Source organism: Channa argus, chromosome 1 (assembly GCF_033026475.1).
Source record: "Channa argus isolate prfri chromosome 1, Channa argus male v1.0, whole genome shotgun sequence".
Taxonomy (NCBI): domain Eukaryota; kingdom Metazoa; phylum Chordata; class Actinopteri; order Anabantiformes; family Channidae; genus Channa; species Channa argus.
The window spans coordinates 39245923-39260376 of NC_090197.1; the positions used below are offsets into that span (position 1 = coordinate 39245923).

The 14454-nt window shown below is 38.3% G+C and overlaps 3 protein-coding genes across 5 annotated transcripts; 2 read left to right on the forward strand and 1 right to left on the reverse strand.

The window, feature by feature from the left end:
- Positions 1–1607: 1607 nt before the first annotated feature.
- On the forward strand, positions 1608–3201 carry LOC137134576 (DNA damage-inducible transcript 4 protein-like). The gene is made up of 2 exons (XM_067519507.1): positions 1608–2166; positions 2322–3201. Exons 1-2 carry the CDS (start codon positions 1998–2000, stop codon positions 2828–2830), a joined length of 678 nt encoding a protein of 225 aa, XP_067375608.1. The 5' UTR covers positions 1608–1997; the 3' UTR covers positions 2831–3201.
- Positions 3202–3706: 505 nt separating this feature from the next.
- On the reverse strand, positions 3707–9490 carry dnajb12a (DnaJ heat shock protein family (Hsp40) member B12a). Of its 3 annotated transcripts, none has more exons than XM_067519495.1 (9): positions 9473–9490; positions 8428–8605; positions 7697–7842; positions 7431–7601; positions 6761–6840; positions 6544–6653; positions 6288–6460; positions 5802–5942; positions 3707–4331 (listed from the first exon to the last, which is right to left on the reverse strand). In XM_067519495.1, the coding sequence occupies exons 2-8, from the start codon at positions 8526–8528 to the stop codon at positions 5821–5823; spliced, it is 903 nt and encodes a 300-aa protein (XP_067375596.1). In that variant the 5' UTR covers positions 8529–8605; positions 9473–9490; the 3' UTR covers positions 3707–4331; positions 5802–5820. The 3 variants fall into 3 exon arrangements, with proteins under 3 accessions (XP_067375596.1, XP_067375580.1, XP_067375590.1); XM_067519479.1 differs by lacking the exon at positions 9473–9490 and adding an exon at positions 8959–9164; XM_067519489.1 differs by lacking the exon at positions 9473–9490 and adding an exon at positions 8933–9072.
- trmt2b (tRNA methyltransferase 2 homolog B) lies at positions 9310–11463 on the forward strand. Its single transcript, XM_067519471.1, has 2 exons — positions 9310–10176; positions 10685–11463. Exons 1-2 carry the CDS (start codon positions 9310–9312, stop codon positions 11303–11305), a joined length of 1488 nt encoding a protein of 495 aa, XP_067375572.1. The 3' UTR covers positions 11306–11463.
- Positions 11464–14454: the final 2991 nt, after the last annotated feature.

A 14454-nucleotide genomic window follows, 5' to 3' on the forward strand; every position in this document is an offset into this window, starting at 1 on the left:
TTTTCCCATGACATGGCATCAATAATATTGTATTTCAAACACTGTAGCAGAAACATAATCTTAGTTAAATGATGAATTTCCCTTCGATGGTCGGATTGCAGGGATCCATTATGCTGAAAAACATATTAAAGTGCATATGCACATGCCACATTACACATTCAAGACTGCATGCTAATGAACAAATCTACTTAAAACAACAGCCTAGGTGTACTGATGACTAAAACCTGTTTAAACATGCCAACATACCACATTGGCTACAGCTTCTTCATTGTCTGTATTTGAGGATGTTGCTGTGACGCCATCATGTGGGTAAACAGAATGGCACAGGCCCAGCAGGACCATAACAAACAAGCTGTATGTCCAGTTTACCAGGATAGACAAGTTTTGTTGAGTGGGTCTATAGAAAACAACTTTATTTTTTAAACATGTATTGGAATGTTTTCTTTTACAGTGTCAATCAAATACATTAGTTTTATTAGTTTAGTGGATCTGGGGTAGAACATTATTAAGTAATCCTCATTCATCCTGGATAAGCTACTTATATATAGTCTTCATTTGACCAACATCACACAGTAAGCCTATAAACTCACATCCAACCGGAAATACAACGTTACAAATCGACTCTAATATACCATGTTATTGTTGTTATTAAAGTTTTCATTTTTTGGAGTCAGATTTTTTATATCAATTACATTTTATGATAATTATTTTAGTATATAGATATATTTTAGTTATTTTTACTCTGATTAAATATGTATTCTACAAATGTTTGATAAACAGAGACAAAAACCATTTGAAGTGACTAACTTGGCAAAAAAGCTTTTTTGTGTATTTACCTGCAATTGGACTCATGACGCTACTCCAAGTTTAATCTTTACGAGTTTTGGAGTCTAAAACGTTTTAAAAATGTGTCATTTTTCTTTAGTTTTAGTTATTTTTGTCGTTTAAAAAGTACTGCAACAGTGTACAATACTGTGGGTGCCAAACATCAACCGATGATTCAGTTGATGATGATGATGGTGGGTGGAGATCTGTGTCTGTGTGTACGTGTTTAAAGTCAGAACACAAAAGAGTTGTATCAAAAGTTGGGACATGCTACAGCTCTAAATGTCTGGATTAAATTAATGTAGGACTAACAGAGTTTTAAAAACTGTTAAAACACATTTAAATGATGAAAACAATCTATTAACTCTTGCAGAAAAAAAAAACACTTTAAACGGAATTATTGATTGTGTGAAGCTGTTTGCATCAAACAAACAAAAAACTTTTCATCTTACAATTATATTCAAACTTAAATTTAAGTTTAACCACAGCAATGCATTTAAGTGTTTTGTCTTTCAACAAATGATTAAATTAGGGTATAAACATTTTCTACATTTCCCACGGGGTCGTAACTTAACACATACTAAATATTTATAAATACAGCATTCGTGCTCGGCACAAACACATCCGATCACTTGAGGCAAAACGACGCCTACGTGCCAAACGTGCAGTCTGTGTGATCGCCCCCCCCGGAAAGGTTCTTCTACAGCTTTCATCATTGCTGTGTACAAGACTGAGCCTGTGGGTCTTTTTCATTTATTCACAACATTTTGGAAACGTATGAATATTGTCCTGTCAGGTTTTCTGTGTTATATCATATTTAATGGTGAAATATTTCAGAGAGAACATAAACTTTTGTGTGACTTTGGTTTGGGGGTAGGGGATCTGTAGAAGTGGAGGTCTCTCCTGTGGGTCATAAAATGGGACCAAAAGCGTTTCCAGGCAGAGTGAAGCGTTGAGGACGTGAGCTAACACCTGATTGGTTAGGAAACACTGTGGGCGGGGCGTGCGGGCTTTGCTATTTAACGCTTTGTTCCATTGTTGGGAGGTGTGTTTTCCAGCTGGTCTGGTGGCGCAGGAGGAGGGCATCCACTGTTAGAGGACACCTTTACACTTTTTAAGCATACTTTTAATTCAGGACCGGGCTTTATTTTTTATTTTTAAATAAAGTTTACATGATGTCTTCTTCATGCAATCATTCTCTGGACGGCAGCTTTCCTCCTTCTCCAGCGGAGGACAGGGGTTCCAATCGGCTGTCCTGGGGCAGTCTGCTGCAGAAACTGACAGAGTTGAAGGGGCTCAACCAGAGGGTCGCAACACAGCACTGCTGCAGGAGTGAAACTGGTGAGTATTGTTCATGAAGAATCGTTTCAGTTTAGTTGGTTTAATTGGGGGGTGGGGGGAGGGTGGACAAAGCACGACGTGTTTTCTCCCGTTTTGATCACCAGAAAACTGAAGAAAATGACAAAACTTTAACATTCATTATTGTTTTGTTTTAGAATCTGACATGTCGCTGTCAGAGTCCGACAGCAGCTTCTTCTGTTACCCCCTGGAGGAGGCCCTGGCTACAGATGTTGCAGCAACCATCATAGAAAGTCTTAACAATGCCTCTCACATCTTGGGCTGCTCTAAACTCATCTTATCTGACTGTCTACTACACTATATCAGCCAGGAGCTGCTCCACCTGGCTGTCTCTGAGCCATGTGGTCTCAGAGGAGCACTTATTGACCTGTGCGTAGACAGGGAGGATGAGGGCTCTCTATGCACTGTGGACCAAATAGCAGTGGATGCCACCCTCGTCCCAACTTTCCATGTAACCCTGGTGCTGAGACTTGAGTCTAGAGGACTGTGGCCTAAGGTTCAGAAACTCTTAAAGGGTAGCTCCTCCTCACAGGCGTCTCAATTATCCCCAAGGCAGAACACCACTCTGAGGCTGAGTAGGAGCTTTAGGGCCATTAAGCGAAAACTGTATTGTTCAGGGGACCTCCTGATTGAGGAGTGTTGTTAAGCAAGACGTCCATTAAAGCTGAATTCCTGTGGACTGTGACAGACTACTGGGTTTAGTAGTCTTTGCAAGACATCATCTTATGGCTTCAACAATTGGTATTGACAGAATGAATCAGAAATGACATGTACCTGTTGGTGTATTACGTGTGATGCCAAATTTTCCCTGGAAGCAACGTGCAATGTGTTATGGCAGCTGCTCACCTGATTTACTGGTGAACAAGCAGTAAGAACTTCATGTTTCAACATGTCTCTTTTTGTGAATGTAAAGTCACACCCTCAATGGAACGACTATTGTATTTGACAGTCAAATTTTACATGAAATGTGTTTTTCTAACTTAAATTAATTTTCTAAATAAATTATTTTTTTTCAAATTTAGTTTTCTTCTTTTCTTTCTTCTTACTTGAAATCGGCACCTATCAATCATACAAAACATAACAAATTTACAAACCTAAACAAGCATCAAACTCACAACAGCATCACTGTCTTAGGGTTATAACCTAATGTCTTCCTTAAGAACTAATACCTATTTTATATTACTTATGGAGCCGTCTCTTCATTTTTTTGCGGATTGTGAGAAAAAAGTATGAAAAGCACGTTCAAACATCCACCACAATCTCTCTTGAGTACACTTCATATATACTACATTTTCAAAACTTATACTACACAGTATTTGATTAAGACTGAGTTATAAAAGTTAGCTACATAACAGAGGTTGTGTTATTTTTTATTTTTTTTTGGTTCTTTCGGCTTATCCCGCGAGTTCAGGCACGCCACGGGATTATTGTTCGCATGTTGATTTCGCACAGTTTTTACGCCGGATGCCCGTGTCTTACCCAGGTTATGTGTGTTTTTTAAAAGAAAAATTGCACACATCAATCATTGGAGAAATTTTATTCCAAGAAACCGTTTATACAATTTTAGCATGTTAATTTAATAAATATGGTTTACTTTAATTTGTGCAATGATTTTCAATACTTATGATCCAACAGGCTACAAGCAAATCCACATAACATTATGGTACATTATATTAACGCCAATAAACCCTGCACTGTTAAAAGGAAAATGAATATTTACATTGGTAAGAACTATAAAAATTATGCACTTTCCTTGTGAGTGGCTCAGACGTCTTGTCTATGAGAAGGCCATGAGGTTTCTCAAAATGTTTAAGGAAAACAAATTAACTGGGAGAGAGAAAGCTAATCTTAGCAGCTTTGTTTACCGTTCAAATAGACAACTATGATCTTAGTTTTCCATGGTCATGCCCAGCGGACTCTAACCATCCTGAAGACACTAATGTAAGAAAATATCAGCAGTCAATGCAAAGCTTCTCGCAGTTCTACAGGAAGTCAATCTACAGCAAGTTGCAGAGAGGTTCCCTGATGAGATCTGCTGCCCACCGCACATAAGGCATTTTTGATTCTCTTGGTTTGCTGCAGAAATATGCTCCAATTTGAGTGGGCTCCGACCAATTCCTTCTAATTAGATTCAAGTACAGATGAACCTACAGACACCAGAAGAAAAGAATGAGAGTTATGTGGCTGTCACATTCTACATATATATAAGCAGATACAACAACAACAAAACCTGATCCTACTGACATTTTGTTATCTTTTACCAAATAAACTGTTAAAATATTTCGCACAAATGTTAAGCATTTTACAAATCATGCAAGTTTTTAAAACATTTCCTAACCTTCAAGCAGCCATTGGTTCAGGTTTGGCATTATGGTGTAAATAAACAACTGCAAGACTCGAAACAAAATACAGTACGCAAACCATCACATTGACCCAGTAAGGGGCTTTGTTTATACAGCCATTGGTCCCTTTAATGGATCAAGATGGCTGTTGTGAAGGGGATCTGTTTGGAAAGCTCTTCTTGTTGGTGCAGTGAAGTGCCTGTTTGGGAATCTGAGACTACACAGCTGACTCTTGCATATCAGGTACCAGTCCCTGCTTGGACCTGCTTTAACATGTGTTGATAAGTTAATGGACAAAAATAAAGCTTGGTTAATGTCACTGACGGCGTTTACATGGAGTTAAGGGGTTTACTCAGAAAAATCAGCTGTCTCGGGTAATCAGGAAACAGTGTTTACTTGCACTTTAGTAACCTAGTTATGGGAAATGCAGCAGATACATGCAGTATCTGCTGCATTTCGTATACATGCAGCAGAAGAGTAACCTGAGTTCTCCTCCACCTCTGATTTATTCTTTTTTTTTTTTTTCCCACAAGCCTGTCGCATTTTAACTGTATAATGACGCAAAATGTTTCTTTTTGGCTTTTCTCTCTCCGTGTGTGCCTGTCTGTGTCATTGTGACAGCAGAGTGACAGATCAAGGGGAGAGAAAGTAAAGACACATGAAGCTGATTCATACAGCGGTGCATTGCATTCACCAAAGAAAAAGCTAGAGACCTTATCTCGTAATTACAAGAAACTGATCTCACAAATACAAGTTACAGAACTACAGGTCTTGCAATCTCATAAATACGAGATCCATAGTTCTGTAATTCTTTGGTGAATGCAATGCGCCACCGTAGATCCAATCTGAATTTAAAAAATCCAGTGGGAAAAGGGACTCATACAAAAGACTTTATGTAAATACAAATTTCTGTGGACTTTGTTTTAAAAATGAGGCGGCACTGCCCCGTTAACTTCTTAACGATCTCTACTTTCATTCTTTCTTTCACTCAGCTGCGTGCAGCTTACTGTCTGCAGCCTTTGGTTACGCACATGTGCAGTTGGAGAAAGCGATTAAAAACGCGCTTATGCGTATACATGGCAGAGAAATTGGCATTCTCTGACAGAAATCTACCTGGGGTAACCAGCTCTCCTCTAATCACCCACCCCAATTTCGGAAACCAGCTTTCCCTTATACATTACATTACACACAGGAAATCAGCTTTCCAAAGAAAGACGACTCTAACCCGGTTAAGTCTGTGTAATTGCAGTCATTGTGACGTTTGTGGCAACTTACCCATTTGTGTGGCAAGATTCTATCCATCCAAAATAACCTGGATCTCAGATAGTCTAGAACAGCTTGGTGTCCCCATTCTCTGTGCCCTTTGGTACAAATCAGAATCTCCAAAATAACGAGCACGATACAGTAAGCCTTCCTCTGAAAGTACAAGAGGACAATATGTTTCTACATTACAGTAAATACCAGTAAATTTTTTGCCATTGCAATAACCTAAAAATTTTATTTCAACAATCAAAAGACCAAACCAAAAAGAAAAATAAAATTGGCTGTGATACTGTAGATTCAGTACTTTGAACTACAGCTGAAACAATTACTTGAATAACAGAAAATGAATCTGTACCTTTGTTGATTTATTTATCATTTATTTATCATTTTATTTATTTATTTATCATCATTATTTATCAATTATATTCTAAAGCAAAACAAAAAAAAAAGGAAATGAACAGATAAGCAACAAAAAATATTACTCTAGTGTAAACTTACTTTGCTGTCTTTCCTTCCAACAGTTGTTTCTAAGGTTAGAGATGTAATCTTCTTCTACACTTCTCTCAACATTCTTCAGGTTGTTCCCAGAATATTCTTCATTAAAACGGTCTCCCACATAGAAAGGCACCTTCAGGTTTGATGTATGCCTTTTGTGAATATGACCAGCAGACCTGATGTGTGGAGAATATATAATGGCTTAAAATGAGACAATGAAAGCTTTTTCCACACCTCAAGAAGTGTTTGAACCACTTACGGGCGATAGCTAAGGCTATAAGGAGGCTGGGTGACCATCATCTGGCTGAGAGCGGAAACAATGATGAGTATCAAGATGGGCATCAGCTGTACAAACAGAGCCAGACCTCCCTGAACACAAAGGAAATAAACATTTGATTAATGTTTAATACAAATCAGACAACACAGCATCTGGTATAAAATTCAAGTGTGATGAAAGCATTACAGACGGAACTCACATCTCTCTGTTGTTCTCGTCTTTCTTGTCTATTATCATGTGCAAAGTGCATTCTTCCATTTCTGTAAACGTGTACATTACCTAATAAAGATTTAAGCAAATAAAGATTAAAAATACATACTGTGGAAACAGTGCTTTGACTCTTTGACATTTCAGGCCAGTTAACTATTCTATCTGATTTCAATTATTTTTCATAATGCAAAATTAGGAAGGATGAATTTAGGGACTGTGTTTACAGGCACAGTTACATGTAATGAGCCTGGCCAAGCAAACCACGTATTTAGGTCAGACAGATTTGTTTTCTATACATTACCTGTGTTTTTAGCCTCCAAAGAGTGTATACACTATGCTAATTACAGAGGAAAGAACTACAGCCTGTAACAGTGAACTTTATTCACGCCGCTCTGAATAAAGTCAATGGTTCGAGATACAGAACAAAACAAAATAAAACATGGACAAAACAGGGAAATAAAAATAAGGTATACACAGTCCTTTGAGGTAACACTATGCGTAACACAATTAAGATTCAAGCTTCGCCCTTATATCAAATTGATACCTGGCATATAAACACATTAATCTTTAAAAAATGAAAAACAACATTTTCTTGGGACTTGATAGCACTTGATTAAAGTAAAATAACGTGAAACTATATTCATATGGTCTTTACTTACTTGATGGGAAGCCTCCACCAAAGAACATGTTAAATAGATCCTCAGGTGAAATGTCAGCTTCAAAGTCACGATGGTGTCTTTGTCTGCTTGGGTGTGATCTCTCCTCTCCATACTGGTCATACTGCCTTCGTTTCTCAGGATTACTCAGTACGGCATAGGCATTACCAATAGCTGAAAGACATAATACCCACAATTTTTATAATTCGGGTAGTGAGTTTACATTTTTACATTTCCTAGACAAACACTGAAGATTACTTTTAATTTACCTTTAAATGCTTCAGTAGCTCCAGGTGCATGATTTTTATCTGGGTGAAATTTTAGCGCCAGCTTTCTGTAAGCCTTCTTAAGATCCTCATCAGAGGCTGTCTTTTCAATTCCTAAAATTTGGTAGTAATCTTTACAGCTCTTAATCCTGCATTAAAAGAAACACACCCATCAATGATACATAACAAAACAGCAAATACATTGCTGGAGATATTATTTTGACAGCATAAAGCGCAATATTTAGTATTACAGAAAAGTTTTTTATTATATGCATCTTGGACTGTAGTCTCACTGTGAAAAGTCAGTCAGAAGAAACAAAAAGATGAATGATGAATGTGGATGTATTTCAAATAATATGGCTTCATTTGATGTTAAATTAATAAATGGCTAAATGTGTGTTTTAAAATTCCTTCAATAATTAGTATTAGATTGTAGATGTTTACAGTACAAATGGTAACTGTTTCTATTCTTCATTAATGGCAGAACTAAACATTCAACTATATTACATGTAGTTAAAAATTTAAATTATGTCAACCACTAGATTAATTACAATATGCTATAAAATACACGCACAAAATACTATCACATACACCTGTTCTATATCCTAGAGTATAGTGACTTATATCAGATGACGGAGTAAAAAGGCAATTGATATTTTAGCGTTCCGACTCGTTTGTAGTACCACATAGCAACGTTATTACTAAAAACAGAAGGGATCCTCATGTGCACTGACTTTCTAACTGCGTCCAGTTGCTCTGCAGTGTAGGGTTTAGATGAGTCTGTCGCCCCTTGTGCGGACGCATCAGCCTCGACTCTGTGGCTGCGGTGCCTCATACTGGGTCCCTCCCCGTTCACAGGACTGTCATTCTCATCTGGGGGCTTTCCGTTTTGTTCTAAAGAATCCAACAAATCTGCAAAGAAAGTGGAGCAATGTTATTTAAAGATGCCAACGGTGTCCGTTTCCGATTAAGACAACGTTACTGATCCTGTTAGCGTGGTGAGCTAGCTAACAGTTAGCACTTTAGCGACATCAAAGGATGTTTGTATGCTAAGAATAAGCGTGCACAACTTAAATAAATGGCAACGAGTGATCAAATCTATCAGATAAATATGTTCTGGTTGTCGTAAAAACTACAAATACCATCAGCTGGTAAAATGTTAACGATAAGACGGTTATATACTAACGTTAGCTGATTTGGTTTTAAAGCCATGGCCCAGCAATAAACATGAAATAAGACCTGAAACAGATGGTTGTTCGACGTACTTTTAGCTTTTTCTGTCGGAAACAGACGCTGGGCCTTTTCCAAAAACTTTTTGGCTTTATCCGGCTGGTTGCTGCTGATAGCGTTTAGTGCTATTTTAATGCACCGCTCTGCTTCGTCCTTGTTTGAGTCCATCGCGATACGGCGGAAATGTTTACTTGCCCTCGTCGCACGGAGATGACTTAAAAACGGAACTGGCCCGTAAATTGCACATCATAACAGTTGACTCGAATTTTCAGCATGCAGTTAATCAACACGCAACAGAAAATGTGTTTTAAACGGTAAGGTTTAAATTAAGTGGAGTTAGTTTTATATTTTCATCTGCATCGTAATCCACTTCTTCTAAAGTCACAATGACTTTGCTAACTACATACCGCATGTCAGTCATATTTATCAAACGCAAGATCCTGTATCCTCTTAGAAAACCCTGTCGGTTGTTTTCAACCGACGACGCTATTTTAGTTGAGAAGCGGAGATCGCAATTAAAGAGTGGGTGGACAAAAAGTCGCAAGAAACCTCATAGGAGTGATCATCTGTCCTGGGAGGAAAGGCTTGCGGATGTGGTCACCCCTTTGTGGAGGCAGAGTTATGATGAGCAACTTGAACTTAAGCAGAAACACCAGGAAATGATATTGTCTCAGCTCTCCCTGGATCTTTTAGGTGACTTCCAGTCACAATTCTCATTCCCTGTCAGGAGTAACCTCAGTTTCCCTGTCCTGCCTATTCTGCCATCACCAGTTATATATGGCTACCGCAACAAGTCTACATTTTCTGTCAACAGAGGAATAGATGGAAATCCAAAGACTGTTGGCTTTTATGTGGGCACAGGCAGGGAAGGAACAATTGTCTGTGTCAATGGGGACCACCTGCTAAACATGCCGGAGAAGCACAAACAGGTAGCCAGGTGCTATCAAGACTTTATTCGCCTGTCTTCTTTGGAGCCCTGCCTGCTTTTCCACACTGGGGGTCACTGGAGAGAGATCACAGTGAGGACCAATGCAGAGGGCCATACAATGGCTATAGTGTACTTTCACCCACAGAAGCTAACCCCAGATGAGGTTGCAGTCCATAAGGCTGAACTTCTGGATTATTTCACAAAGGGTCCTGGATCAATCTGTCAGCTGGACTCACTGTTCTTTCAGGAGAGCACCATGACCCGCTGCACTCACGAGGCATCCCCTTACCAGCTCCTGCATGGTCGGCCACACATATATGATGAGGTAAATAATAAACACAACTAGGGTAATATTACCATGAGGGTTTTCAAACAGAAAAAATGGAAATGTTTCAGAAGTTTTACAGTGTTCTGTCCAGCTGCAGTAGCCCATTCAAAAACTACCTGTAATGATTGTTAACTACTACTGGTAAAGTTTTGTCTTAATACAGATTATGTTGAAAAATACTTCTTACACATTAATATCACTTTAACTACCAGTTTTTTTAATATGATGGCCTTTTTATTCTGTTGATAATAATGTTGTAGAATAAGACTGAAGGAAACACTTTCCTTGAATCAGCCAATTATCAACAGTACAAATAAAACTGCAACACATGAAATTTGGTATTACAGCTAAAACCAACTGATAATAGTAGTTTCAGGCTTTGTTTAACACAATTTCTGGGTTATCCATATAAGAAGTGAACAGACTGGGAAGAGCAGGAAGCACACAATCCACGTATGTCCATGTTATGTGTGTTTTACAGTTTCTTTTGTTTTGTCATTAACAGGTGCTGGGCTTTAAGTTCCGCATCTCTCCCGATGCTTTTTTTCAGGTGAACCAGACAGCTGCTGAAGTGCTGTATCGGACAGTTAGACATCTGTGCTTCCCAAAAGCTGGGGAGGACAGAGAAAGAACAAAAGTTGGTGGTACACTTCTAGATGTCTGCTGTGGGACAGGTGCCATTGGCATTACTATATCTCCAAGAGTGGATAAAGTTATAGGTGTAGAGCTCATAGAACAGGCTGTGGAAGATGCCAAACACAATGCAGCTCTTAACAGTGTACTGAACTGTGAGTTTTTGCCTGGGAAGGCAGAGGTGGTGCTACCTGGTCTTATGTCTCAGCTGAGCCTCGGCGGTGGAAGCCTTACTGCTGTGGTAAACCCTGCGCGAGCTGGCCTGCACCACAGAGTGGTCCGAGCTTTACGAAACCAATCTGCTATTCGTAGGCTGGTGTATGTTTCCTGTAAACCAGATGGAGAAGCCATGAGAAACTTTAGAGAGCTGTGTTTTGCACCTGACCAGCAGAAAAAAATCACAGGAGAGAAATTTTCTCCAACTCTGGCTGTGCCTGTGGACATGTTCCCTCATACTCCTCATTGTGAATTGGTGATACTTTTTGAGAGGTAACAAATATGTTTGAAGATGAGCTTCAAACTGTCACTAACAACTATCGTAACTTTTAAAAGCTAATGGGAATGAAAATATTGTAACCTCATCCAGTGATCTTAAACCCAGGATGGTGTTTTTGTTCTTTTCTTTATTAAAACTCCTCTGAGGATTATGCTGCATTGCTGCATCAATTTATGATTGATTTTTAGTTAATCTGTCATGTCTTAAACAGTATTAGCATACTGGAAGTTTCACAAAGTAAAAAATGTATACAGGGCTTTTACATTAGATTTCATTACATCAGATGTCTATGTGTGTTCGTCTTCTGTTGCTTTTTTGTGTTGCACTAGCTGTATCTGTGCAGTAGGAGGTGCTATTACAGCTTCACCAGCTGTATCCTTGTGGGATATATTGGCTTAAAACTGCTGTTGCAAAACCTTTTTACTTCAGTCTTTTCAGTTCATTAAAGGTCACAGCAGGCAACGCAGCCCTGACTCCATAATAGGATGCTCTCTTACACAGAAGTTTCATATTAATGTATGAGCAAAAACAACACCAGTGGAGTGATTTTAGATCTGACACTGTTTAAAAGTCTCTTATCCTTTCCTCCACTAGTGCTTTTTTCTCTTGTGGTGTAAGATGTTCCGAGGTCCTTTACATAACTTCCACAGTGTAGAAATAATCTTACAAGTAAAAGTTCAGCATAAGCAAAATGGTTATAGTTAAAATTTGCAATGATCATGTTATTGCATATTAATTATGAATGTATTAATGTGTTGATTACTTTAATATTGCAGATGCAATATTGTTGAAGCTGGAGAAAGCTCAGCACTAATTGTATAGTATTATATTCATTGGTTGTTGTCAAAACCAAATGCAGATTTATGGAGCTGAATTGTTCGCTCATTTTACAGCAAAAAGATACAGTTATGTTTAAATCATTAATTATAGATCTAAAGTAGTTTATACTGTGTGTTTAAAAGTGTTTACTTTTAGGGTACTTATAGTTAACTAATCCTATTTTATTTTGTTATTTAATTTCAATTCAATTTAATTCAACTTTATTTATATAGTGCCAATTCACAACAAAGTCATCTCAGGGCACTTTACAGAATAAAGTCAAGATTATAAAGGTGTATAGAGAGAACCGAACAATTCCCCCTGGAGAAAGCCATAGGCAACAGTGGAGAGGAATAACTCCCTTTACCGGAAGAAACCTCCAGCAGAACCAGTTTCAGGGTGGACGGCCATCTGCCTTGACCGGTTGGGGTGAGTGGAAAGTGAAGAGAGAAAAGAACAGAGCAACAACAAAACATCGGGCAGGTTGGTAGGACCAGTAGCTGCACGCTGGAGAGAGGGTGTCTGCTTCCCGATCTTTACAGCTAAAGGCTCAACCTCCCATTCTACCTTTGGAAATTCTGGGAACCACAAGTAGGCCTGCATTCTGCGATTGAAGTGGTCTACTGGGATGATATGGTGCTATCAGGTCTTCTATATATGCCTTCTATATATTCTGTATATTACCATTTTGTGGTACATTTATATTTAAAGGACACTTTCACTGGTTTTGAACTAGATTTTTTTGGTTTTAGTGTGGGTAGTAGATGTAAACAAATGCCACTTCCCTTTGACCTCCTTATATTAAAATATATCTCTGTTTCTATCTCACTAATGCCTCCAGATGACATCCCTTGGAGGAAACTTCAGATTATTTCACCTTGTTGCTATGGAGATTGTAATCATGGTCAACCTTCTTTTCCAGCTCCTCCAGATGACATCATCTGAACTCCTAATGATGGAAAACCCCTCTGGGTGATGTCATCTGGAGAAGATTTTTAGCTAGAAGCAGAATAATATTTTGGTATAGGGAAGCTTGAAAGCAAGAATGTACATTTACACCCTAAACTGAAGCCATAGAAAGCAAGTTGAAAATTGGTGAAGTCGCCCTTTAGATATAGGATGAATTGCCATACTTTGGATTATTAGATCAATTTGGCTACTTCACAAGCTTGAGTTTTTCCTTAGCTCGTCAAGATTACGTGGATTTTTAAGCTCTTTTTTCCTCAATCATTTGTCTCATTTTTCTCTGGACATCGCTTCCTTCCATCAGTCCTTATTTGTTGTAGGCCCTTTTACCTCCTTCCTGCCTCATTCTGATTGTTTTCAACTTTTCCTCTGGTTCATTTATACCCTGGCAGATCGTCTGTCTAACTCCTGGCCAGTGTACCTTGCTCCCTGATTTACGTATGTGGATTCCTGATTCTTGTTTTTTTAACTCTGCTCCTGGCCTGACGTTAGTTTTGTTATGTTTTTCAGTCTGTTTTGTTATCTCAGTCTTATTCTTGAATTTAATGTTTAGCTACCTGTTGTTCTTTTTTTCGTGTTCTCCTCTCAGGAGTGAATTTATGTTAGTCATTAGTTTTCTTGATTTATAAACCTGGTTATCAGTTCACTCCCTCTCACCGTCTCTTCACTTGGGTCTGTCCTTATGCAAAATTTTTATATTATTCTTATTGAATGCTTTCAATTACTAGCTTAACTTAACCTTACTTTTTCTTGGCTAACATTGACACATTAATCGAACTGACCTATTCACCCATGTCTATAAATAGACTATTCAGAGGTTAACAGAAGCATTTCAACATTAGGGGGAAAAATGTGCATTCTGCCAAATTTCTCTGCCAGTTGTTTCTTAATTTTTCAGCAATGTTTCTCACTTGCCAATGTTATCTTGGATCTCCATTACAAGGTTTCTATTTAGGTTTAGGGTGGGAAAAAATAATTCACATATCTATTTACCTACATCCCAATGTTTCCCCTGCTACCTCTTCATTGTATATTTACAAATGCCAATAAAATCCCGCCGGTTCACGGTAGCTTCCCTCTTATTTTAACAGTTGTTACAATTGTTGGAAATGATTTAAGATATTAATGTCAGGGTCTAAATTAAAAATGTAGAGCCTTCACCCAGCCTGGCTTAGTCACACAATAGGTTTCTTTTAAATCAACAAGGTAAGATTACACAACCTTAGAAGAAACCCAACATTTATAATTGAAACAAGGAAGCTTTTACTTTACCTGCAGATGATGTACTTAGATGATTAGATATTTGCATTTTGACCAATTGAACAAGTGTACTTAATAAAGTGGCCAGTGAAAGTACTTGC